Below are 27,233 nucleotides of genomic sequence, written 5' to 3'. Positions count from 1 at the left end.
TGAAGCAACGAAACTCATGTCCCTACTTGTTTTTCCGTACAAGAGGATTGGCAGCTCTTTGAGGCCTGTGCCAGCTTGATTGAAACAGTCTGCTGACAGCTGCCATGAGCAAAATTCTCTGGTAAAAGGGGCCTGTCACTCCCGGGAGTACGTACTCACTGACCTACATTGGCTCCTGCTCAGCAATGCCTCGAATTCAAAATCCCTTCAGGGCCTCACACCCTCCTCACATTTAAAATTCTTATCCTGGTTTTGAAGTCCCTCCATGGCCCTTGCCCCTCCCTGTCTCTGTAACCTCCTCCAGCCCTACAACCCCCCAGAGATCCCTGCGCTCCTCCAATTCTGCCCTTTTTTTCAGTTCCCGATTTTAAATCGCCCAAATCATCAGCAGCCGTGCCTTCAGTTGCCGAGACCCCAAGCTCTGGAACTCTCTCCTAAACCTCTCCGCCTCTCTTTGCTCCTTTAAGATGCTCCTTAAAGCCGACCTCTTTTACCAAGCCTGCCCCAATATCTCCTTATGCGGCTCGGTGTCAAGTTGTTGTCTGCGAACACACCCGTGAAGCAACTTGGGACGTTGTACTACGTTAAAGGTGCTATATAAATGCAAGTTGCTGTTGTGAGAGAGAGAGAGAGAGAGGGTGCCTCTGGGACCTGATTAAATCTGTATGATCCAGCTGCTGGTTCCAAAACAATCTTCGAGCTTCAATCTACGGTCCCGTGCCAAAAACAGCAACAGGAACAAACATGAGCAACAGATTTTGTCCAACTTAATTCCAGGAGACAAGGTCAACCAAAGATTTCACTGTGAAGCCAAACTGTTGTGAAATGCACAAAAGGCAGGGGCCAGACACATCACTTAAAGTATTGACCCCTGATGACCCCCAATTTCCATTGCTGGTATGCTAAACCTTTATAAACCACTGGTTAGCCCCTCGCTGCAGAGCAAGATCCTGCAAATCCCCTGGGAGGACAGACGCACCAACGTTAGCGTCCTCGACTAAGCCAACATCCCCAGCATCGAAGCACTGACCACACTCAACCAGCTCCGCTGGGCGGGGCCACATCGTCCACATGCCAGACACGAGACTCCCAAAGCAAGCGCTCTACTCGGAACTCCTTCACGGCAAGCGAGATAAAAGGTGGGCAGCGGAATAGTTACAAGGGACACCCTCAAAGCCTCCCTGATAAAGTGCAACATCCCCACCGGCATCCGGGAGTCCCTGGCCAAAGACCGCCCTAAGTGGAGGAAGTGCATCCGGGAGGGCGCTGAGCACCTCGCGTCTCGTCGCCGAGAGCATGCAGAAAGCAAGCGCAGGCAGCGGAAGGAGCATGCGGCAAACCTGTCCCACCCTCCCTTTCCTTCAACCACTGTCTGTCCCACCTGTGACAGAGACTGTGGTTCTCGTATTGGACTGTTCAGCCACCTAAGGACTCATTTTTGGAGTGGAAGCAAGTCTTCCTCGATTCCGAGGGACTGTCTATGATGATGATGATGGAGTGTTGCATCCAATTCGAGGCACCGCACTTTAGGATGGACCTCAATACCTTGGAGAGGGTGCAGGGAGATTTATCAGAATGGTTCCAGGGTTGAGGCGGGGGGGGGGGGGGGGGTGGGTGTCAGTTATCTGGAAAGACGATGACGACAACAACAACTTATATTTATATAGCGCCCTTCACGTAGCCAAACGTCCCAAGGTGCTTCACAGGAGTGTTACAAGACAAATATTTGACACTGTGCCACATAAGGAGATATTAGCGCAGGTCATCAAATGCTCGGTCAAAGAGGTGGGTTTTAAGGAGCATCTTGAAGGAGGAGAGAGAGGTAGAGAGGTGGAGAGGCTTAGGGAGGGAGTTCCAGAGCTTGGGGCCCAGGCAGCTGAAGGCACGGCCACCGATGATTATAATCAGGGATGCTCTGGAGGGCAGAATTTGAGGAGCGCAGAGATCTCGGGGGGGGTTGTGGGGCTGGAGGAGATTACAGAGATAGGGAGGGGCGAGGGCCATGGAGGGATTTGTAAACAAGGATGAAAATCTGGGGTTGGTCTCCTTAGAGCAGAGGTGATGAATATCGAGGTGTTCAGAATCATGAACGGCTTTGACAGAGCAATAAGGAGAAATTGTTTCCACTGGCGGGAGGGTCAGTAACCAGAGGGCACAGATTTAAGAAACTTGGCAAAAGAACCAGAGGGAGAGATCAGGAGAATTTATTTGTGATCGGGAACACGCTGCCTGAAAGGGCGGTGGGAGCAGATTCAATAGTAACTTTCAAAAGGGAATTGGATAAGTATTTGAAAAGGGATAAAATTACAGGGCTGTGGGGAAAGAGCGGGAGTGGGGAGGGTGTAGGGTGTGGGGAGTGGGACTGGTTGGATTGCTCTTTCAGAGAGCCAGCACAGGCACGATGGGCTGAATGGCCTCCCTCTGTGCTGTATGAACCGATGGCACGATAGCCAATCGGTACTGAGGTCTTGTGGGAGAAGGATAGTCATCTGTAAACAAGCTGAAGAAAAAGGACCTCAAGGGGGATGGGCATTCCACACGACAAACAGTTTGAGTTCAAACAGGAAGAGGCGTAATGAAGCACATTTGAGTTTGGCCAATCAGCTAAAGGGTCAAGTTATCACTGGCCAAACACAACTGGACACCCGGTTATCAAGCGGGCCCAGTGTGCTGTGAACTATAAAAACATGAGGATAAAGGACATCTTTCTCTTGGGCTGAAGACATCGAAGGGAGCGATTAGCTGACAGAAACATAGAAACCTAGAAAATAGGAGCAGTAGTAGGCCATTCGGCCCTTCGAGCCTGCACCGCCATTCAATATGATCATGGCTGATCCTCTATATCAACACCATAGTCCCGCTTTCTCTCCATACCCCTTGATGCCTTTTGTGTCTAGAAATCTATCTATCTCCCGCTTAAATATATTCAGTGACTTGGCTTCCACAGCCTTCTGTGGTAGAGAATTCCACAGGTTCACCCCCCTCTGAGTGAAAACATTTCTCCTCATCTCGGTCCTAAATTTCCTACCCCGTATCCTGAGACTGTGACCCCTTGTTCCAGACTTCCCAGCCTGGGGAAACATCCTCCCCGCATCCAGTCTGTCCAACCCGGTCAGAATTTTATACCTTTCAATGAGATCCCCTCTCATTCTTCTAAACTCTAGTGAATACAGGCCTAGTCGACCCAATCTCTCCTCATACGACAGTCCTGCCATCCCAGGAATCAGTCTGGTGAACCTTCGCTGCACTCCCTCTATGGCAAGTATATCCTTTCTTAGGTAAGGAGACCAAAACTGCATACAATACTCCAGGTGCGGTCTCACCAAGGCCCTGTATAACTGTAGTAAGACATCCTTGCTCCTGTACTCAAATCCTCTTGCAATGAAGGCCAACGTACCATTTGCCGTCCTAACTGCTTGCTGCACCGGCATGTTTGCTGTCAATGACTGGTGTACAAGGACACCCAGGTCCCTCAGTACATCCACACTTCCCAAGCCATCACCATATACCGTATATACTCGCGTATCCTGCAATCTCGCGTATCATGCGACCCCTAAATTTTCGTCCCCAAAACATGATTTTACCGTATATCTCATGTATCATGCAAGTCACTTTTTTGAGATCGAATACAGACCTTAACATGAAACATCGAGTGGATTCTGCTCTCTCTCCGTACTCTCTCTCTCCATGCTCTCCCCCCCGACTCTCCCCCCCCCCCCCGACCTCCGCGACTCTCTCTCCCCCCCCGACTCTCTCTCCCCCCCCGACCTCCGCGACTCTCTCTCCCCCTGAAGAGAAGAATTTCAGCAGGAGTCAAACGGATTTTTTTTTGCATTGGGAGGATGTAGTTAGTGGTGTGCTGCAGGAACTTGGCTCGTTTTCCACATAAACTAATGATTTGGTCATGAGTATCGAGGAACTAATATCAACCAGGGATATTCGATTTACAACCATCATGGAGAGTGAGAGGAGAAACCAAGAGAAATGTCTTTACATAGAGGATTGTTGGAGCATGCCGAGATTCAGCGTGGATACGGTCTGCTTAACAGCCGAACAGCCTAACATTGGCCAGCACTTCACACCCGCAAATTTTGTATCTCGCGCATCATGCGACCCCCCAAATTTAGGTTACAATTTAGGTCTTCAAAAGTCGCATGATACGCGAGTATATACGGTAAATAATAGTTTCCTATCAAAGTGGATAACTTCACATTTATCCACGATATACTGCATCTGCCATGTGTTTACCCACTCACCTAACCTATCTAAATCGCCTTGCAGCATCTTTGCATTGTCCTCACAACTCACAATCCCACCAAGTGTTGTGTCATCAACAAACTTGGAAATATTACAATTAGTTCCCTCATCCGAATCATTTGTAGGGAAGGTTTGAATCCGTTGGAGTGATCACCCACAGGGTTATATGCAAGCCAGTTTGGATATATACACTGAGAGGCATTGTGTATAACCAGCTAACTTAGGGGAATATACATTGTGCAGGTTAAATTAGTTTTAATTGTACGTAACTAGCGAAATTGAGGCATAGATGTTGCGACGTTTGAATTTTTAAAAATCGGTAAGCTGGAGAATTTGTACTTTTGTTTTGCGTGCAGTTTTGGTTTCCATATTTACGAAAGGATATACTTGCTTTGGAGGCAGTTCAGAAAAGGTACACTAGGTTGATTCTGGGGATGAGGGGGTTGACTTATGAGGAAAGGTTGAGTAGGTTGGGCCTCGACTCATTGGAATGCAGAAGAATGAGAGGTGATCTTATCGAAACGTATAAGATTATGAGGGGGCTTGACAAGGTGGATGCAGAGAGGATGTTTCCACTGATGGGGGAGACTAGAACTAGGGGGCATGATCTTAGAATAGGGGCATCCCATTTAAAACTAAGATGAGGAGAAATTTCTTCTCTGAGGGTTGTAAATCTGTGGAATTCGCTGCCTCAGAGAGCTGTGGAGGCTGGGTCATTGAATATATTTAAGACAGAAATAGACAGTTTCTTAACCGATAAGGGGTTATGGGGAGTGGGCAGGGAAGTGGACCTGAGTCCATGATCGGATCAGCCATGATCTTATTAAATGGCGGAGCAGGCTCGAGGGGCCAAATGGCCAACTCCTGCTCCTATTTCTTATGTTATGTTCAACATTTTAAACCTGTACTCAGTAGTGTTGAACTAGGAACTTAGTAATTTTTTCTTTTTAATAAAGCCCATTGTTTTGGAAAATATCAGTGTTTTTATATGTTTTGGGGTTCGAAACCCGTCGGAAAAATCCTACAGCCCGTGGGAGAGACCTACTCCGAATGAACTGGAACAGCGTCAGGTTCTGCGTCACATCCTCTTGCCTGGATTTTAATTCCTTCAAATTTTTTTCCGAGTTCCCGTCGGAGTCCTGAAAAAGAAACAGAGGAGAAGTGTCCTGATCAATCGCGTCGATGGTCATTCCTGTGGGTAACATAGAAACATAGAAAATAGGTGCAGGAGTAGACCATTCGGTCCTTCGAGCCTGCACCACCATTCAATATCATGGCTGAACATGCAACTTCAGTACCCCATTCCTGCTTTCTCTCCATACTCCTTGATCACTTTAGCCATAAGGGCCATATCGAACTCCCATTTGAATATATTTAACAAACTGGTCTCAACAACTTTCTGTGGTAGAGAATTCCACAGGTTCACCACTCTCTGGGTGAAGAATTTTCTCCTCATCTCGGTCCTAAATGGCTCACCCCTTACCCTTAGACTGTGATCCCTGGTTTTGGACTTCCCCAACATCGGGAACATTCTTCCTGCATCTAACCTATCCAATCCCGTCATAATTTTGTATGTTTCTATCAGATCCCCTCTCATTCTTCTAAATTCCAGGGAATATATGCCTAGTCGATCCAGTCTTTCTTCATATGTTAGTCCTGCCATCCTGGGAATCAGTCTGGTGAACCTTCGCTGCACTCCGTCAATAGCAAGAATGTCTTTCCTCAGATTAGGAGACCAAAACTGAACACAATATTCCAGGTGAGGCCTCACTAAGGCCCTGTACAACTGTAGTAAGACCTCCTTGCTCCCATACTCAAATCCTCTCGCTATGAAGGCCAACATGCCATTTGCCTTCTTCACCGCCTGCTGTACCTGCATGCCAACTTTCAATGGCTGATGTACCATGACACCCAGGTCTCGTTGCACCTCCCCTTTTCCTAATCTGTCACCATTCAGATAATAGTCTGTCTCTCTGTTTTTGCCACCAAAGTGGATAACCTCACATTTATCCACATTATACTGCATCTGCCATGCATTTGCCCACTCACCTAACCTGTCCAAGTCACCCTGCAGCCTCTTAGCATCCTCCTCACAGCTCACACTGCCACCCAGCTTGGTGTCATCTGCAAACTTGGAGATATTACATTCAATTCCTTCGTCCAAATCATTAATGTATATTGTAAATAGGCAGCACTGAACCTTGCGGTACCCCACTAGTTACTGCCTGCCATTCTGAAAAGGACCCGTTTATTCCCACTCTTTGCTTCCTGTCTGCCAACCAGTTCTCTATCCACATCAATACATTACCCCCAATAACATGTGCTTTAATTTTGCACACTAATCTCTTGTGTGGGACCTTGTCAAAAGCCTTTTGAAAGTCTAAATACACCACATCCACTGGTTCTCCCTTGTCCACTCGACTAGTTACATTGTCAAAAAATTCGAGAAGATTTGTCAAGCATGATTTCCCTTTCATAAATCCATGTTGACTTGGACCAATCCTGTCACTGCTTTCCAAATGCGCTGCTATTACATCTTTAATAATTGATTCCAACATTTTCCCCACTACTGATGTCAGGCTAACCGGTCTATAATTACCTGTTTTCTCTCTCCCTTCTTTTTTAAAAAGTGGGTTTACATTAGTTATATCTGCCTCGGCAGCATCTCCTAAACCCGCGACCTCTACCGCCTAGAAGGACAAGGGCAGCAGGTCTATGGGAACACCACCACCTCCACGTTCCCCTCCGAGTCACACACCACCCCAACTTGGAAATATATCGGCCGTTCCTTCATCGTCACTGGGTCAAAATTCTGGAACTCGTTCCCTAACAGCACTGTGGGAGCACCTATACCACATGGACTGCAGCGGTTCAAGAAGGCGGATCACCAACTTCTCAAGGGGCAATTAGGGATGGGCAATAAATGCCGGCCTTGCCAGCGACGCCCACAAAACCGCGTGAGTTTTGGTTTCCATATTTACGAAAGGATATACTTGCATTGGAGGCAGTTCAGAGAAGGTTCACTCGATTGATTCCGGAGATGAGGGGGTTGTCTTATGAGGAAAGGTTGAGTAGGTTGGGCCTATACACATTGGAATTCAGATGATTGAGAGGTGATCTTGTCAAAATGTATAAGATTATGAGGGGGCTTGACAAGGTGGATGCAGAGAGGATGTTTCCACTGATAGGGGAGACTAGAACTAGAGGGTATGATCTTAAAATAAGGGGCTGCCCACTTAAAACTGAGATGAGGAGGAATTTCTTCTCTCAGAGGGTTGTAAATCTGTGGAATTCGCTGCCTCAGAGAGCTGTGGAAGCCGGGACATTGAATAAATTTAAGACAGAGATAGACAGTTTCTTAACCGATAAGGGAATAAGGGGTTATGGGGAGCGGGCAGGGAAGTGGAGCTGAGCCCATGATCAGATCAGCCATGATCTTATTGAATGGCGGAGCAGGCTCGAGGGGCCGTCTGGCCTACTCCTGCTCCTATTTCTTATGTTCCTATGTAATCAACCTGTGTCCAACTGTGCCCTCCTCGCCCGCTCGGCAATTTCGGAAATATTTGGCTGGTCAGCCAACGTTGTCCCGGACGGCAGGGCTGAGTTTAAATATACTCCCTCCCTCCGGACAACGGGACATATGCCGAGATCGGTGCCCACCAGTACTGTAGCCTGTGGGGTCTGCACTGGAGGACATCTAATCACCTTGGCCAAGGCAGGTTCCCGGGCTACTGTAGATTCATCCTGAGTGCTCCCTTGTCCCAAATTGCTTATCCAGTCTCTGTTGCCAGGCACGTGGGACACTTCCCTTCCCCCATCCCACTCGTAGAATCACTTCACATTGGCTCAAGGGGGGTCACAGTGACTCAAGACAAATGTACCTTTTCCAAGTTTTTGAAGATGGGTGTGTCCAACCATTTGAGAAAAGTTTTCAGGGGATATTATGGGAAACAGATAGGGTGGAAAGGGAGAAACATTATTGCCGCTGGTTCGGGGAGTCTAGGACTCAGGGTCATAGTCTAAATATTAGAGCCAGATCTTTCAGGAGTGAAATTAGGAAACACTTCTACACACAAAGGGTGGGAGAGGTTTGAAACTCTCTTCCCCAAATGGCAACTGATGCTGGGAGTCAATTGTTAATTTTAAATCCGAGATTGCCCGTGTCCTAGCTCGCACCGAGTCCCGCTCACCCATCACCCCGTGCTCGCTATCCCGTGTCCTAACTCGCACCAAGTCCCGCTCACCCATCACCCCCCTGTGCTCGCTGTCCCGTGTCCTAACTCGCACCAAGTCCCGCTCACCCATCACCCCCTGTGCTCGCTGCCCCGTGTCCTAACTCGCACCGAGTCCCACTCACCCATCACCCCCTGTGCTCGCTGCCCCGTGTCCTAACTCGCACCAAGTCCCGCTCACCCATCACCCCCTGTGCTCGCTGCCCCGTGTCCTAACTCGCACCGAGTCCCACTCACCCATCACCACCTGTGCTCGCTGCCCCGTGTCCTAACTCGCACCAAGTCCCGCTCACCCATCACCCACTGTGCTCGCTGCCCCATGTCCTAACTCGCACCAAGTCCCGCTCACCCATCACCCACTGTGCTCGCTGACCTACATTGGCTCCCGGTTAAGCAACACTGCGATTTCAAAATTCTCATCCTTGTTTTCAACTCCCTCCATGGCCCTCGCCCCTCCCTATCTCTAGCCCCACAACCCCCTCACCTCACCTCCCTCCCTCCTCCCACCCCTCCCCCCTCCCCCCTCCCAGATGTCTACGCTCCTCTAATTCTGCCCTCCTGAGCATCTCTGATTATAATCGCTCAACCATCGGTGGCCGTGCCTTCAGCTGCCTGGGCCCCAAGCTCTGGACGGCTGTACAGTCCAATACAAGAACCACAGACTCTGTCACAGGTGGGACAGATAGTCGTTGAGGGAAGGGAGGGTGGGACTGGTTTGCCACATGCTCTTTCCGCTGCCTGCGCTTGATTTCTGCACGCTCTTACATTCTACGGCATAATACTCCTGTGAAGCGTCTTGGGACGTTTCATTAAGTTAACGGCGCTATTAATAGATGTTGCTGTCATTGCTAACAGGCTTGAAGGACTGAATGGCCAGCTCCTGTTCCCACCTCCCTTCAGATTGACACCTCTGCCAAGGGACTTACCTCCTTGGGCATCTCTCTTGGGAAGAAAAAGTATGGAATGGAGAACAACAGGACACAACTGGCTGCAATGAGAAAACCAAGCCACCAGGCTCCCACCCACCTCGGGTCTCCGAACTTCAAATCAATCTCGTCTGTAACAGAGAAAAAAAACTCAATTAATATCAGGCCAAATAAACTCGCAAACTACAAAGCCACAAAACAAAGGGCATCGCGATGGGTCACCTACCGGTACCTCGTCCCTGGTCTCGGAGTCAGTAGCTTGTGGCTTCAAGCCCCACCCCATAGACTTCACGAGGCCGATGTTCCCAGTGCAGTACTGAGGGAGTGCCGCACTGTCCCAGGGGCAGTACTGAGGGAGCGCCGCACTGTCGGAGGGGCAATAGTGAGGGAGCGCCGCACTGTCGGAGGGGCAGTACTGAGGGAGCGCCGCACTGTCGGAGGGGCAGTACTGAGGGAGCGCCGCACTGTCGGAGGGGCAGTAGTGAGGGAGCGCCGCACTGTCGGAGGGGCAGTAGTGAGGGAGCGCCGCACTGTCGGAGGGGCACAATCTTTCAGGAAGTAGGTGCACTAACTGATTTTGCCGAATGGCCGCCACAAACAAGCATTAACAAGTCTCTCGGAGGCCCTGAATTTCGGCCCCCTCGTGTCAGTAATGGTGACCATGAAACTACCGGATTGTCGTAAAAACCCAACTGGTTCACTAATGTCCCTTTTGGGGAAGGATATCTGCTGCCCTTACCTGGTCTAGGCCTATATGTGACTCCAGACACACAGCAATGTGGTTGACTCTTAATCACCCTCGGAAATGGCCCAGTGAGACACTCAGTTGTACCAACCCGCTAGAAAAACACATCACGGACTGCAGCGGTTCAAGAAGGTGGCTCACCACCACCTTCTCAGGGGGCAATTAAGGATGGGCAATAAATGCCGGCCTTGCCAGCGACACTTACATCCCAGGAATGAAGAGAGAAAAAGAAAAAATAAGGGGGTGATCTAATCGAGGTGTGTACGATGATTAAAGGGTTCGATCGGGTAGGGGGAGTCCAGAACAAGGGGGGCGTCACCTTAAAATTAGAGCCCGGCTGTTCAGGGGTGATGTCAGGGAGCACTTCTTCACACAAAGGGTGCTGGGAATCTGGAACTCTCTCCACCCAAAAAGCTGTTGAGGCCAGGGGGCAATTGGAGCTTTCAAGACTGAGACGGATAGGTTTTTGTTGGGTCAGGGTATCGAGGGATAGAGAGCAAAGGCGGGTAGATGTAGTTAAGATATAGATCTAAGTGAATGGCTCTACGTGGAGCTCCGACACGGCAAGCGAGCCCCAGGTGGGCAGAGGAAACGTTACAAGGACACCCTCAAAGCCTCCCTGATAAAGTGCAACATCCCCACCGACACCTGGGAGTCCCTGGCCAAAGACCGCCCTAAGTGGAGGAAGTGCATCCGGGAGGGCGCTGAGCACCTCGAGTCTCGTCGCCGAGAGCATGCAGAAACCAAGCGCAGGCAGCGGAAGGAGCGTGCGGCAAACCAGACTCCCCACCCTCCCTTTCCTCCAACCACTGTCTGTCCCTCCTGTGACAGAGACTGTAATTCCCGTATTGGACTGTTCATTCACCTGAGAACTCACTCTTAGAGTGGAAGCAAGTCTTCCTCGATTCCGAGGGACTACCTCTGATGCACGTCAGCAGAGCTGGTCTCCAGTCGTCCTGGTTCTGTCAAGCCCGTGTGGTGGCTGATGTGCAACGGTCACCTCACGTTAAAAAAATCCACGCACAGGCATCTTCCACCCCCTTCAATTGGAGTTCAGGACCTGGAACATGGGGTCCTTCATTGAAACACCTGTGAACTCGTGTGGAAGCAAGTCATCCTCGTTCGAGGGACCGCCTATGATGATGATGACGATGAATGGTGGAGCAGTCTCGAGGGGCTGAATGGCCTCCCCCTGGTCCTGTAATTGCTACGCCCTTCACAATACACTGGGGGGTAATAGTGGGTGATGGTTTAATACGGGGAGCATTGAATTCGAGGCTGGTTATACACCACGCCCCGATATTCCTGACCACTGAAGTCAACGGGGGAGGGGCGCAGTCCAACCGTGCCCATTTTACCCACGGTTAAGGGCACCCCTGACTGGGCACCTCCAACGGAGGCACTTACCCGCTGATTGCTTATCGATGTCCACGTAGAATCGGAGAGCAAAAGAGCCCAACATGAAGCCGAATGCGGGGCCCAGAACACTGACTGCAAACAGAATCCCTAGGGAGAAAAACACAGCAATCAGGGGGAGCACAAAAACATCAGAAATAGGAGCAGGAGTCGGCCATACGGCCCCTCGAGCCTGCTCCGCCATTTAATACTATCATGGCTGATCCGATCATGGACTCAGCTCCATTTGCCCGCCCGCTCCCCATAACCCTTTACTCCCTTGACTGGGGAGAAACAAGCTCCTCTATTCCCCCTTCGACACGAGAGGGGGAATAGAGGAGCGGTTTCCTTCTTTAAATATTGATAAACGTTAATGCAGTCCGGCAGACCCAAGATAGTGAGAGGGAAAACACGGCGAGTCAGGAATTATGGTGCGCTGAAGCCAAACTTGGATTCTAAAAGGCGACAGAAGCCAGAATTTAAAAAAAACAAAATTCAGACTTGGCTTCTTTGCTGCCTTGATTTATCCCACAGTCTCTCAAATTCTCTCGGTCCTAGGACGATGCTCGGTTGTCAGCCGTGGCTCTATGGGCAGCGCTCTCGCCTCGGAGTCAGAGGTGGTGGGTTCAAGTCCCACCCCAGAGACTCGAGCACAAAAATGTAGGCGGACACTCCTAGTACAGGGAGCGCCGCACTGTCGGAGGGGCAGTGCTGAGGGAGTGCCGCACTGTCGGAGGGGCAGTACTGAGGGAGCGCCGCACTGTCGGAGGGGCAGTGCTGAGGGAGCGCCGCACTGTCGGAGGGGCAGTGCTGAGGGAGCGCCGCACTGTCGGAGGGGCAGTACTGAGGGAGCGCCGCACTGTCGGAGGGGCAGTGCTGAGGGAGTGCCGCACCGTCGGAGGGGCAGTACTGAGGGAGCACCGCACTGTCGGAGGGGCAGTGCTGAGGGAGCGCCGCACTGTCGGAGGGGCAGTACTGAGGGAGCGCCGCACTGTCGGAGGGGCAGTACTGAGGGAGCGCCGCACTGTCGGAGGGGCAGTACTGAGGGAGCGCCGCACTGTCGGAGGGGCAGTACTGAGGGAGTGCCGCACTGTCGGAGGGGCAGTACTGAGGGAGCGCCGCACTGTCGGAGGGGCAGTGCTGAGGGAGTGCCGCACCGTCGGAGGGGCAGTACTGAGGGAGTGCCGCACTGTCGGAGGGGCAGTACTGAGGGAGTGCCGCACTGTCGGAGGGGCAGTACTGAGGGAGTGCCGCACTGTCGGAGCTGCCGTCTTTCGAATGAGACGTCAAACTGAGGCACCACCTGTTCTCTCAGGTGGATGTAAAAGATCCGGTTGCAATATTCAAAAGAAGAGCAAGGGGAGTTCTCCCCGGTGTCCTGGGGCCAATATTTATCCCTCAATCAACATCACTAAAACAGATTATCTGGTCATTATCACATTGCTGTTTGCGGGAGCTTGCTGTGCGCAAATTGTCTGCTGAGTTTCCCACATTACAACAGTTAACACACTCCAAAAAGTACTACATTGGCTGTAAAGCGCTTTGGGACGTCCGGTGGTCGTGAAAGGTGCTATATAAATGCAAGTTCTTTCTAAGTGGAGCAGAGGGCTGTCGGCCCAAATGGTTTTCGTCCTCAACCCAACAGGTACACGCTAGGGCTGAAAGCATGCTCGACCTACCGAGATACAAAGGCGAGTTCCTGTCGCTGGCAAAATCGTCAACGTAGGAGATCCCGAACGGCTGAATGGGAACGCCGCCAATTCCCAGCAGCAGCTGCCCAATGATCAGCAGGGAAAGCATTTGGTGATCGCTGTTGCCATTGTTGACAGTGCAGCTCTCAACGTTTAGCTCCTGGGCTGCTCTTGTCGCAGAGCAGATATCGGAGACATTATCTAGAAGCAAACAAAAATCATGCCTATTTCATTTAAATAAGTTACGAGCTTATAAGTCATGGCAAAACTTTGAGTTGGCACTGCTGGGAATGAAACAGCACAGAAGGAGGCCGCTCGGCCCATCGAGCCTGTGCCGGCTCTGTGACAGAGCGATCCAATCAGTCCCACTGCTCCCCCCCCCCCCCCCGCTCTTTCCCCACAGCCCGGCACATTTTCCCCTCTAAATATTTATCCAATCCCCGGTTTGAAAGTCACTGTTGAATCTGCTCCCACCGCCCTTTCAGGCAGCGCGTTCCCGATCACAACAACTCGCTGCGTAAAAACATTCTCCGCATCTCCCCCACTGGTTCTTTTGCCGATTATCGTCAATCTGTGTCCCTCTGGTTACCCACCCTCCCAACACTAGAAACAGTGGCTTCTTATTTACTTTATCAAATCCCCTTCATGAATTTGAACAACTATCAAATCTCCCCTTAACCTTCTCTGCTCCAAGGAGAACAACCCCAGCTTCTCCAGTCTCTCCACGTCGCTGAAGTCCCTCATCCCTAGTGTCAGCTGTAGCTCAGAGGGCAGCTCTCTCTCCTCCGAGTCAGAAGGTTAGTGGGTTCAAGTCCCACTCCAGGGACTTGAGCACAAAATTCTAGGCTGATACTCCCAGTGCAGTGCTGAGGGAGCGCCGCACTGTCGGAGGGGCAGTGCTGAGGGAGTGCCGCACTGTCGGAGGGGCAGTGCTGAGGGGGAGCGCCGCACTGTCGGAGGGGCAGTGCTGAGGGAGCGCCGCACTGTCGGAGGGGCAGTGCTGAGGGGGAGCGCCGCACTGTCGGAGGGGCAGTGCTGAGGGGGAGCGCCGCACTGTCGGAGGGGCAGTGCTGAGGGAGCGCCGCACTGTCGGAGGGGCAGTGCTGAGGGGGAGCGCCGCACTGTCGGAGGGGCAGTGCTGAGGGAGCGCCGCACTGTCGGAGGGGCAGTGCTGAGGGGGAGCGCCGCACTGTCGTGTTTCAGATGAGGCATTAAACCGAGGCCCCGTCTGCCCTCTCAGTTGGACATAAAGATCCCATGGCACTATTTCAAAGAAAAGCAGGAGAGCTCTCCCCGGTGTCCTGGCCAATATTTATCCCTCAATCAACATCACTAAAAACAGATGATCTGGACATTATCAGCTTGCTGTGTGCAAATTAGCTGCCACGTTTCCTACGTTACTACAGTGACTACACTTCAAAAGTACTTCATTACAGTAAAAAAGCTTTGGGATGATCAGTGGTTGTGAAAGCCGCTATAAGAACATAAGAAATAGGAGCAGGAGTCGGCCATTCGGCCCCTCGAGCCTGCTCCGCCATTCAATAAGATCATGGCTGATCTGATCATGGACTCAGCTCCACTTCCCTGCCCGCTCCCCATAACCCTTTACTCCCTTATCGCTCAAAAATCTGTCTATCACTGCCTTAAATATATTCAATGACCCAGCCTCCACAGCTGTTCAAATTCATGTCTTTCTTGCTTTTTCTATTAAATCTCCTCCACACCCTCTCCAAGGCCTTGATATCCTTCCTAAAGTGCAGTGCCCAGAATTGGTCTCAAATACGGCAGCTGAGGTTTAAACAATGATGTATAAAGGTTAACGTTATAAAAACACTGGTTAGGCCACAGCTGGAGTACTGCGTGCAGTTCTGGTCACCATATTACAGGAAAGATGTGATTGCACAGGAGAGGGTGCAGAGGAGATTTACAAGAATGTTGCCTGGACTGGAGAATTTTAGCCATGAGGAAAGATTGGAGATGCTGGGTCTGTTTTCTTTGGAACAGAGGAGGCTGAGGGGAGATCTGATTCAGGTGTATAAAATTATGAGGGGCCTGGATATAGTGGATAGGAAGGGCCAGTTTCCCTTGGCAGAGGGGGCAACAATCAGGGGGCATAGATTTAAAGTAATTGGTAGGAGGTTTAGAGAGGATTTGAGGGGAAATTTCTTCACCCAGAGGGTGGTGGGGGTCTGGAACTCACTGCCTGAAAAGGTGGTAGAGGCAGAAACCCTCACCACATTTAAAAAGTACTTGGATGTGCACCTGAAGTGCCGTAACCTACAGGGCTACGGACCGAGAGCTGGAAAGTGGGATTAGGCTGGGTAGCTCTTTGTCGGCCGGCATGGACATGATGCGCCGAATGGTCTCCTTCCGTGCTGTAAATTTCTATGATTCTAACATAACTCCCTTGCTTTGTGCACTGAACATTATATCGGCAGGTGCATTGCACACGGATTTCATCATAGGCAGTCCCTCGAAATTGGGGAAGACTTACTTCCACTCTAAAGGTGAGTTCACAGGTGACTGAACAGTCCAATACAGGCATTACAGTCCTTGAAATGCTGGGGATGTTGACGTGATCGAGAACACTGATGTTGGTGAGTCTATTGTGCGTAGTACAATATAGTGCGTAGTACAATATAGTGCGTAGTTGGGCTGTAGTAATACCCGCCCTCCTGTATGGACCATGTTCAGTAGACACCTCAAGTCGCTGGAGAAATACCACCAGCAATGTCTCTGCAAGATCCTACAAATCCCCTGGGAGGACAGACGCACCAACGTCAGTGTCCTCGACCAGACCAACATCCCCAGCATTGAAGCACTGACCACACTCGACCAGCTCCGCTGGGCAGGGCCACATTGTCCGCATGCCCCGACACGAGAATCCCAAAGCAAGCGCTCTACTCGAAACTCCTACACGGCAAGCGAGCCCCAGGTGGGCAGAGGAAACGTTACAAGAACACCCTCAAAGCCTCCCTGATAAAATGCAACACCCCCACCGACACCTGGGAGTCCCTGGCCAAAGACCGCCCTAAGTGGAGGAAGTGCATCCGGGAGGGCGCTGAGCACCTCGAGTCTCGTCGCCGAGAGCATGCAGCAAGCAAGCGCAGGCAGCGGAAGGAGCGTGCGGCAAACCAGACTCCCCACCCCACCCTTTCCTTCAACCACTGTCTGTCCCACCTGTGACAGGGACTGTGGCTCTCGTATTGGACTGTTCAGCCACTCTTAAAACAAGGCCTTAAATGGCTGAAAGTCCTCCTCGATTCCGAGGGACTGTCTCTGATGATGATGATGATGATGATGAAGAAGATATCATGCGTCTTGGATTTACACCACAACGGAAGTACAAAACCTTGTGCGAACAGCGGCAATTCGCACAAGCGTGGTCAGCAAAACACCAACACAAAAACCTACCTTTAAAACTTGCATCTGCTGTTCTGTTCCAATCCATTTCTGTATATATATATAAAAAATAATCTGTAACAAGTGCCAATAACTGTCTCCCAAGACAACCCCTCCCCAAGAACTGCTTGAACAGAAGAAATACTCACTTGCGATGGACTGATCGTACATGTATGATCCCATAAGAAAGTGGGGCAGCGCCATTGTGAATGCAGCAACACTAACGAGGATCCCTCCACAACCAATCAGGCGAGGCCGATGCACCAGACTGCCGAAATAACTCACAAACACTATGAAGCCCGCACTTCCGATCTGAAATGACAGCATGAAACACAAAAAGTTAGTGTGCAGGTACAGCAAGTGATCAGGAAGGTAAATGGAATGTTGGCCTTTATTGCAAGGGGGGGGATAGAGTATAAAAGCAGGGAAGTCCTGCTACAACTGTACAGGGTATTGGGTGAGGCCACACCTGGAGTACTGCGTGCAGTTTTGGTCTCCGTATTTAAGGAAGGATGTACTTGCATTGGAGGCTGTTCAGAGGTGGTTCACTCCCTCAGCGCTGCCCCTCCGACAGTGCGGCACTCCCTCAGTACTGCCCTTCCGACAGCACGGCGCTCCTTCAGCACTGCCCCTCCGACAGCGCGCAGCATTCCCTCAGCACTGCCCCTCCGACAGCGCGCCGTTCCCTCAGCACTACCCCTCCGACAGCGCGCCGCTCCCTCAGTACTGCCCCTCCGACAGTGCGGCACTCCCTCAGTACTGCCCTTCCGACAGCACGGCGCTCCTTCAGCACTGCCCCTCCGACAGCGCGCAGCATTCCCTCAGCACTGCCCCTCCGACAGCGCGCCGTTCCCTCAGCACTACCCCTCCGACAGTGCGGCGCTCCCCGAGCACTGCCCCTCCGACAGCGCGGCGCTCCCTCAGCACTACCCCTCCGACAGTGCGGCGCTCCCCGAGCACTGCCCCTCTGACAGCGCGGCGCTCCCTCAGCACTGCCCCTCTGACAGCGCGCCGCTCCCTCAGCGCTGCCCCTCCGACAGCGCGGCACTCCCTCGGTACTACACTGGGAGTGTTGGCCTGGATTTTGTGCTCAAGTCCCTGGAGTGGGGCTTGAACCCACGACCTTCTGACTCAGAGTCGAGAGTGCTGTCCACTGAGCCACAGCTGACACAGTTAGAATCTGTACCTTCTACTGGAAAACGAAGAAAGTTGGAAAGGATAGGGTGATATACTTCATACCACACCTTGTTTCAATATTTATCTATTTAGTTTGGCAACAATCATCATTAATTATGTTAAGTCCACTACTTAAACAGAATGTCACTCTGACCCAAAGGTGCGATACGCAAACTGGCCTGGCAGTAAATTGAAAGAGTCTATCTTAGCCCGGGCACTTTCTGTTAGTTTACTTCCTGGTTCGGCCTCCGCTGGAGTATTGTGGCCAATTCTGGGCACCGCACTTTAGGAAGGATGTGAAGGCCTTGGAGTGGGTGTGGAAGCGAGTCACTAGAATGGTTCCAGGGGCCAAGGGTCTTCAGGTATTTGGAGAGACTGGAGAAGCTGGATGTTAAGTTCAGAATAACTCCACGAGACTGTGTTGTAAGCTCAAACCATTGTGACCTTGGTCTCTTTAATATAACTCGAGTGAGGGGGCAGTGTGGTGGACTACCTTTTATACCTGCTTGGCCAGGGTGCATAGGTGACCCTTAAGTCTCCCACAGGTGTGCCCCCTGGTGGCAAGTCTTACACATTGGTGAGGTTTGCATATAAAACACTAGGGTTGTTCTCCTTGGAGCAGAAAGGGTCAAGAGGAGATTTGATCGAGGTGTTCAAAATCATGAGGGGGATTTGATAGAGTAAATAAGGAGAGACTGTTTCTAGTGTCGGGAGGGTCAGTAACCAGAGGGACACAGATTGACGATAATCGGCAAAAGTACCAGAGGGGGAGATGGGGAGAATGTTTTTACCCAGCGAGTTGTTGTGATCGGGAACGCGCTGCCTGAAAGGGTGGTGGGAGCAGATTCAATAGTAACTTTCAAACGGGAAATTTGATAAATACTTGAAAAGGAAACATTTGTAAGGGCTGTGGGGAAAGAGCGGGGAGTGGGACTGATTGGATCACTCTGTCACAGAGCCAGCACAGGAACAATGGGCCGAATGGCCTCCTTCAGTGTTGTATCATTCTACGATTAATAATAGCGGCTGTACATTTGGACTTAATACGGCTAAAACCTTGAGTAATTAAAGGGTTTTTGAAGGTGTGTTTATGTTATGTTATCGTTTAGTTCCATAAGAACATAACATAAGAATTAGGAACAGAAGTAGGCTATCTAGCCCCTCGAGCCTGCTCCGCCATTCAACAAGATCATGGCTGATCTGGCCGTGGACTCAGCTCCACTTACCCGCCCGCTCCCCATAACCCTTAATTCCCTTATTGGTCACAGGGACATCTGATGATCACTCTCTGCCTTGAACAACTTGCATTTATATAGCGCCTTTAATGTAGTAACACGTCCCAAGGCGCTTCACAGCAGTGTTTTAGGACAAAACAAATAAATTTGACAGTGAGCCACACAAGAAGAAATTAGGGCAGGTGACCAAAAGCTTGGTCAAAGAGGTAGGTTTTAAGGTGCGTCTTAAAGAAGGAGAGAGAAGTAGAGAGGCGGAGAGGTTTAGGCAGGGAGTTCCAGAGCTTGGGGCCCAGGCAGCAGAAGGCACGGCCACCGATGGTGGAGTGAGTATAATCAGGGATGCTCAAGAGGGCAGAATTAGAGGAGTGCAGAGATCTCGGGGGGGGGGGTTATGGGGCTGGAGGAGATTACAGAGATAGGGAGGGGGCAAGGGCCATGGAGGGATTTGTAAACAAGGATGAGAATTTTGAAATCGAGGCGTTGCTTAACTGGGAGCCAATGTAGGTCAGCGAGCACAGGGGGTGATGGGTGAGCGGGACACGGTACGAGTTAGGACACGGGGCAGTGAGCACAGTGGGTGATGGGTGAGCGGGACTCGGTGCGAGTTAGGACACGGGGCAGTGAGCACAGGGGGTGATGGGTGAGCGGGACACGGTATGAGTTAGGACACGGGGCAGCGAGCACAGGGGGTGATGGGTGAGTGGGACACGGTACGAGTTAGGACACAGGGCAGCGAGCACAGGGGTGATGGGTGAGCGGGACTTGGTGCGAGTTAGGACACGGGGCAGCGAGCACAGGGGGTGATGGGTGAGCGGGACTCGGTACGAGTTAGAACACAGAGCAGCAAGCACAGAGGGTGATGGGTGAGCGGGACTTGGTGCGAGTTAGGACACGGGGCAGCGAGCACAGGGGGTGATGGGTGAGCGGGACTCGGTGCGAGTTAGGATACGAGGCAGCGAGCACAGGGGGTGATGGGTGAGCGAGACTCAGTGCGAGTTAGGACACGGGGCAGCCGAGATTTGGATCACCTCCAGTATATGTAGGGTGGAATGTGGGAGGCTGGCCAGGAGTGCGTTGGAGTCATCAAGTCTGGAGATAACAAAGGCAGGGATGAGGGTTTCAGCAGCGGATGAGCTGAGGCAGGGGCGGAGACACGGAGGTGGAAATAGACGGTGTTAGTTAAGCTGTGGATATGTGGCCGGAAGTTCATTTCAGGGTCAAATATGACACCAAGGTTGAGAACACGAGCTCTGAATTTAATTCACCTCCTTGCCTGGTGGAAACTGGGCTGGGAGGTGCGGGGAGGGGGGAGGTAAGAAGGAGCTGTTAAAATGAGGCCGCACTTTAACCCCCTCTGTGTCCCGACGTTAACCTGCTCTTTTAACCAGGCAAGCGGGACATCCGCAGGTGGGGTACCTCTTTAAATATGCAGATCGGGGTCCAATGATGTCATCGGGATCCGATCTGCAACATTAGTGGGAGGCCCGAGTGTGGGAGTCGTGACACTTACCCCCACCACCAACTCCTCCTCCCTGACCTACCTCCCTCCCCCACCCCACACCATACCAGGAATAAAGGGGTTATGGGGAGCGGGCGGGGAAGTGGAGCTGAGTCCATGATCGGATCAGCCATGATCGTATTAAATGGCGGAGCAGGCTCGAAGGGCCGAATGGCCGACTCCTGCTCCTATTTTCTTATGTCCTTAGGTTTAGCCTTCCTGATCCCCAGGCTCTCGCCCAGATCGGGTCGACAGCATACCCTCACCACTCTCCCAGCGTTACAAAGCTCTCCACAAACCTGGAGTCCATCATCCCGCTTACCATTCTAGTAAACCGCTAGAATCACAGAAGACGGCCATTCAGCACATCATACCTGTGCCGGCTCTCTGGAAGAGTGATCCAACCAGTCCCACTTCCCCCTGTTCTTTCCCCGTAACCCTGCAAAATTTTTCTCCTCTGCCCCCTCTCCAAGGCTTTAAGATCCTTCCTATAGTGTGTTGACCAGAATTGGACACAGTACTCCAGTAAGGTCCAATCTAGTTAAAGTTTTAGCACCATTTCCTTGCTTGACATTCCTGAGAACACACGATAGGAATGTAGGAAGGCAAATTAGTTCATTAAAAGCCAAAGAATATAATAAGTAAAAATTCTAATTTAATATAATTATTCTAATTCAAACAAAATAAATGTGTATCTGAGAAAGATGTGCGATTTAAAGTCTTCCTTGTTGCTTGTGAGCAGGTGTGACTGGTGTGGCGAAATTCATAGATGCAGGGAGGATGTTTCCCCCGGGCTGGGGAGTCTAGAACCAGGGGTCACAGTCTCAGGATAAGGGGTCGGCCATTTAGGACTGAGATGAGGAGGAATTTCTTCACTCAGAGGGTGGTGAATCTTTGGAATTCTCTGCCCCCGAGGTCTGTAGATGCTGAATCGTTGAGTGTATTCAAGAATGAGAGAGATAGATTTTTGGACTCTAAGGAATTCCAAGGGGAAAGGCAGTGAAGTGGAGTCAAGGTAGAAGATCAGCCATCATCATCATCATAGTCCCTCGGAATCGAGGAAGACTTGCTTCCACTCGAAAAGTGAGTTCTCAGGTGACTGTACAGTCCAATACGAGAATTACAGTCTCTGTCACAGGTGGGACAGACAGTGGTTGAGGGAAGGGGTGGGTGGGGAGTCTGGTTTGCCACACGCTCCTTTCGCTGCCTGCGCTTGCTTTCTGCATGCTCTCGGCGACGAGACTTGAGGTGCTCAGCGCCCTCCCGGATGCACTTCCTCCACTTAGGGCGGACTGGTCTTTGGCCAGGGACTCCCAGTGTCGGTGGGGATGTTGCACTTTATCAGGGAGGCTTTGAGGGTGTCCCTGTAACGTTTCCTCTGCCCACCTGAGGCTCGCTTGCTGTGTAGGAGTTCCGAGTAGAGCGCTTGCTTTGGGAGTCTTGTGTCGGGCATGCGAACAATGTGGCCCGCCCAACGGAGCTGGTCGAGTGTGGTCAGTGCTTCGATGCTGGGGATGTTGGGCTTTTCAGCCATGATCTTATTGAATGGTGGAGCAGGCTCGAGGGGCCATGTGACTTCTAATTCTTGTACCCCTGCAGGCCCATAACCTCTGTAACCTACCTCATTCAGAGAGGACAGCATCCCCGAGGTCTGGCTGGACAGTCCGAATCGCTTCTCAACGGTTGAAATGATGCTTTTCAGGTACCCGGATACCAAGAGCTGGGAGAGCTGCAAGAGGCCATGACACAGGACAAAAAACTGAGGGAGAAAGGAAGATAAAAAATATCTGGTGTGAGTTGAGACCAGTTGCCAAAGTTGCTCCCTCCCCCAATTTATGAGGATGTTGCCGGGACTGGAGAATTTTAGCGATGAGGAAAGATTGGATAGGCTGGGGTTATTTTCTTTGGAACAGAGGAGGCTGAGGGGAGACCCAATCGAGGTGTATAAAATTATGAGGGGCCGGGATATAGTGGATAGGAAGGACCTATTTCTTTTAGCAGAGGGGTCAACAACCAGGGGGCATAGATTTAGAGTAATTGGAGGAAGGTTTAGAGGGGACTTGAGGGGAAATTTCTTGGGGGTCTGGAACTCACTGCCTGAAAGGGTGGTAGAGGCAGAAACCCTCACCACATTTAAACAGTACTTGGATGTGCACCTGAAGTGCCGTAACCCACAGGGCTACGGACCGAGAGCTGGAAAGTGGGATTAGGCTGAATAGCTCTTTGTCGGCCGGCGCGGACACGATGGGCCGAATGGCCTCCTTCCGTGCTGTAAACTTCTAGGATTCAATCTTCCCCCCCCCCCCCACTCTGATGCCCCCACCCCCCCCCATGTTCTCCCCTCTTTTCCTGAAGGTCCATCCTCCAGCACCTCCACCCAAAGGACCATTCATGCTCGAGCCTTAAGGTTGCCAACCCCTCCAGGATTGGCCTGGAGTCTTCAGGAATTGAAAATTAATCTAAGGATACTGCTGGGAGCAAAAACACCTGGGAGCAACATCATAAGGGCAATAAATGTTTTAATTAAGTTTTCATTGAACGCTTTTGTTTATTAGTTATAAATATCTCGGTGATGAGGAAAAGGGGCTGTTTGACTGACAGTCAAGAATTATCCAATCGGGTAACGAAGAGACTGTTCTCTTTGTGATTGGCCGGGGGAAGGCAGGGCCCCACGAGATAGAAACATAGAAAATAGGTGCAGGAATAGGGCATTCAGCCCCTCGAGCCTGCACCACCATTCAATAAGATCATGGCTGATCATTCACCTCTGTACCCCTTTCCTGCTTTCTCTCCATACCCCTTGATCCCTTTAGCCGTAAGGGCCACATCTAACTTCCTTTTGAATATATCCAATGAACTGGCATCAACAACTCTACGGTAGGGAATTCCACAGGTTAACAACTCTCTGAGTGAAGAAGTTTCTCCTCATCTCAGTCCTAAATGGCTTAACCCTTATCCTAAGACTGTGATCCCTGGTTCTGGACTTCCCCAACATCAGGAACATTCTTCCTGCATCTAACCTGTCGTGTCCCGTCAGAATTTTAGATGTTTCTATGCGATCCCCTCTCATACTTCTAAACTCCAGTGAATAAAGTCCCAGTCGATCCAGTCTCTTCTCATATGTCAGTCCCGCATCCCGGGAATCAGTCTGGTGAACCTTCGCAGCACTCCCTCAATAGCAAGAACGTCCTTCCTCAGATTAGGAGATCAAAACTAAATACAATATTCCAGGTGAGGCCTCACCAAGGCCCTGTACAACTGCAGTAAGACCTCCCTGCTCTTATACTCAAATCCCCTCGCTATGAAGGCCAACATACCATTTGCCTTCTTCACCACCTACTGTACCTGCATGCCAACTTTCAATGACGGGTGTCATGGTACATCAAGGTCTCGTTGCACCTCCCCTTTTCCTAATCTGCCGCCATTCAGATAATATTCTACCTTCGTGTTTTTCCCCCAAAGTGGATAACCTCACACTTATCCACATTATACCATTATACTGCATCTGCCATGCATTTGCCCATTCACCTAACCTGTCCAAATCACCCTGCAGCCTCTTAGCATCCTCCTCACAGCTCACACCACCATCCAGTTTAGTGTCATCTGCAAACTTGGAGATATTACACTCAATTCCTTCATCTAAATCATTAATGTATATTGGAAACAACTGGGGTCCTAGCACTGAACCCTGCGGCACCCCACTAGTCACTGCCTGCCATTCTGAAAAGGACCCGTTTATTCCCACTCTTTGCTTCCTGTCTGCCAACCAGTTCTCTATCCACGTCAGTACATTACCCCCAATACCATGTGCCTTAATTTTGCACACTAATCTCTTGTGTGGGACCTTGTCAAAAGCCTTTTGAAAGTCCAAATACACCACATCCACTGGTTCTCCCTTGTCTACTCTACTAGTTACATCCTCAAAAGATTTGTCAAGCATGATTTGTCAATCAAGATGGACGTGTCAGCCGACCAATGGTGGGAGTGTGGCGGAGAGGTGGTGAGAGGCAGGAGGTCATGTGATGAAACCTTCAGGAATATGTCCAACCAGATTTGGCAACTGGTACCCATCCCCCAGCCCCAATTTTCTCCCCTCCACTCCACTCCTGAAGGTGCTGCCCGGGGAGGGTTCCATCCTCCAGAAGACCATTCTACATGCGTGAGCCTGGACAGCCACTAGTCAACTGTGGGGCCCACTACATTCATTCTGGCCCTACCCAAAATCCACAAGGATTGCATTGATGGCCACCAGGGTGATTCATGGGCCGGAGTGATGGACACCAGGGCGATTCGTGGGCCGGAGTGATGGACACCAGGGCGATTTGTGGGCCGGAGTGATGGACACCATGAAGGTCATGGGCCAGAGTGATGGACACCAGGGCGATTCGTGGGCTGGAGTGATGGAAACCAGGGCGATTCGTGGGCCGGAGTGATGGACACCATGAAGGTCATGGGCCAGAGTGATGGCCACCAGGGCGATTCATGGGTCAGATTCGGTGTTCCGATTTAGAATTGATCAGTGAGGCAACAGTACAGCTCTTTGCCAACTTCATGAAACGTAACATTTCGACAGGACAAGCCATAAAAATACCAACTACGAGCAAAAACACGACGGAGTTGCCTGGGCTGGAGCAGGAGGGCGGACAGGTTAGATGGTCTTGTGGCCATGTCTTGGTCAGCACAGAACACCACCTTGCACTTATATAGTGCCTTTAATCTGCTAAAGTGTCCCAAGGCATAATCAAAGAAAATTTGACAGAGACTCACATATTACGACTGGTGACCAAAAACTTGGTTAAAGAGGTCAGTTTTAAGGAGACTCTTAAAGGAGGAGAGAGAGGTAGATAGGTGGAGAGGTTTAGGGAGGGAGTTCCAGAGCTTGGGGCCCAGGTAGCTGAAGGCACAGCCACCGATGGAGAGGCAAAGAAAATTAGGGAATACGCAACAGGCCAACAACAACAACTTGTATTTATCTAGCGCCTTTAACATAGTGAAATGTCCCAAGTCGCTTCACAGGAGTGTTAGGAGATAAAAATTTGAGACCAAGCCACATAAGTAGAAATTAGCGGTGACCAAAAGCTTGCTCAAGGAGGCAGGTTTTAAGGAGTGTCTTGATGGAGGAAAGAGAGGTAGAGAAGCGGAGAGGTTTCGGCAGGGAGTTCCAGAGCTTGGGGCCCAGGCAGCTGAAGGCACGGCCACCGATGGTGGAGCGATTATAATCAAGGATGCTCAAGAGGGAAGAATTAGAGGAGCGCAGAGATCTTGAGGGGGGTTGTGGGGCTGGAGGAGATTACAGAGATAGGGAGGGGCAAGGCCATGGAGGGATTTGAAAGCAAGGATGGGAATTTTGAAATCGAGGCGTTGTCTGACTGGGAGCCAATGTAGGTCAGCGAGCACAGGGGGTGATGGGTGAGCGGGACTTGGTGCGAGTTAGGACACGGGGCAGTGAGCACAGTGGGTGATGGGTGAGCGGGACTTGGTGCGAGTTAGGACACGGGACAGCTAGCACAGGGGGTGATGAGTGAGTGGGACTTGGTGCGAGTTAGGACACGGGGCAGCTAGCACAGGGGGTGATGAGTGAGTGGGACTTGGTGCGAGTTAGGACACGGGACAGCTAGCATAGGGGGTGATGAGTGAGTGGGACTTGGTATGAGTTAGGACATGGGGCAGCGAGCACAGGGGGTGATGAGTGAGCGGGACTTGGTGCGAGTTAGGACACGGGGCTGCGAGCACAGGGGGTGATGAGTGAGCGGGACTTGGAGAGAGTTAGGACACAGGGCAGCAAGCACAGGGGGTGATGAGTGAGCGGGACTTGATGAGAGTTAGGACACGGGGCAGCCAAGTTTTGGATCACCCCTATTTCACGTAGGGTAGAATGTGGAGGCCAGCCAGGAGTGTGTTGGAAGAGTCAAGTCTAGAGGTAACAAAGGCATGGATGAGGGCTTCAACAGCAGATGAGCTGAAGCAAGGGCAGAGACGGACGATGTTACATAGAATTGGAGGTGTGCAGAGATCTCGGAGGGTTGTAGTAGGAAGCTAGAGATAGGGAGGGGGTGGGGGCAAGGCCATGGAGAGATCTGAAAATGGAAACGTTGCTGGACCAGGAGTCAATATAAATCGGCGAGCATGGGGGCCGGGGGGGTGAACGGGAATGGGTGGGAGTTCGGATACGGACAGCAGAGTTTCAGATGAGCTCAAGTTGGCGTGGGTGTCAATAAGGAACGCAAGGCAATGGTCTCCGTTGAGTCCTCCACCCACCTTTACACTGTGAAACGGGTTTTTGGAACACCTTCTGGGCCCTCCTTCACTGCGGCTGGCCTTTGACGTACCAGGTGGAGGCCCGGTCATACCCATCTTCACAGCTGAGTCACTCTGTTCTGAATGAGAGAGAGAGAGAGAGAGAGAGAGAGAGAGAGAGAGAGAGAGAGCGAGAGAGAGAGAGAGAGAGAGAGAGAGAGATCCAATGTTGGTTAACATGTTTGCCAGTCTGTACCGTGATGACAATTGCACGCAAGTGCCATGAGTCCTTGCCCATGTTAACATAAGAACATAAGAAATAGGAGCAGGAGTCGGCCATTCGGCCCCTTGAGCCTGCTCCGCCATTCAATAAGATCATGGCTGATCTGATCATGGACTCAGCTCCACTTCCCTGCCCGCTCCCCATAACCCTTTACTC

At 51.2% G+C, this 27,233-nt stretch overlaps 1 protein-coding gene across 4 annotated transcripts in view; it reads right to left on the bottom strand.

The window, feature by feature from the left end:
- Positions 1–27,233, bottom strand: part of LOC139275300 (solute carrier organic anion transporter family member 2B1-like) — a 105,040-nt gene that overhangs the window by 26,777 nt on the left and 51,030 nt on the right. For 2 of the 4 annotated variants that reach the window (XM_070892574.1, XM_070892573.1), the window contains exons 2-9: positions 26,816–26,934; positions 22,179–22,316; positions 16,798–16,960; positions 16,661–16,699; positions 13,235–13,447; positions 11,568–11,666; positions 9,416–9,546; positions 5,303–5,396 (exon numbers count right to left, since the gene is read on the bottom strand). In XM_070892574.1, the coding sequence (XP_070748675.1) occupies positions 5,303–5,396; positions 9,416–9,546; positions 11,568–11,666; positions 13,235–13,447; positions 16,661–16,699; positions 16,798–16,960; positions 22,179–22,316; positions 26,816–26,911 (973 nt within the window). In that variant the 5' untranslated portion in view covers positions 26,912–26,934. The remainder of the gene's footprint in view (positions 1–5,302; positions 5,397–9,415; positions 9,547–11,567; positions 11,667–13,234; positions 13,448–16,660; positions 16,700–16,797; positions 16,961–22,178; positions 22,317–26,815; positions 26,935–27,233) is intronic. The other 2 variants (XM_070892575.1, XM_070892576.1) reach the window with 2 other exon arrangements.

This window comes from Pristiophorus japonicus, chromosome 10, assembly GCF_044704955.1.
Source record: "Pristiophorus japonicus isolate sPriJap1 chromosome 10, sPriJap1.hap1, whole genome shotgun sequence".
NCBI classification, from domain to species: Eukaryota; Metazoa; Chordata; class Chondrichthyes; family Pristiophoridae; genus Pristiophorus; species Pristiophorus japonicus.
This window is presented reverse-complemented; position numbering and strand designations above follow the sequence as displayed.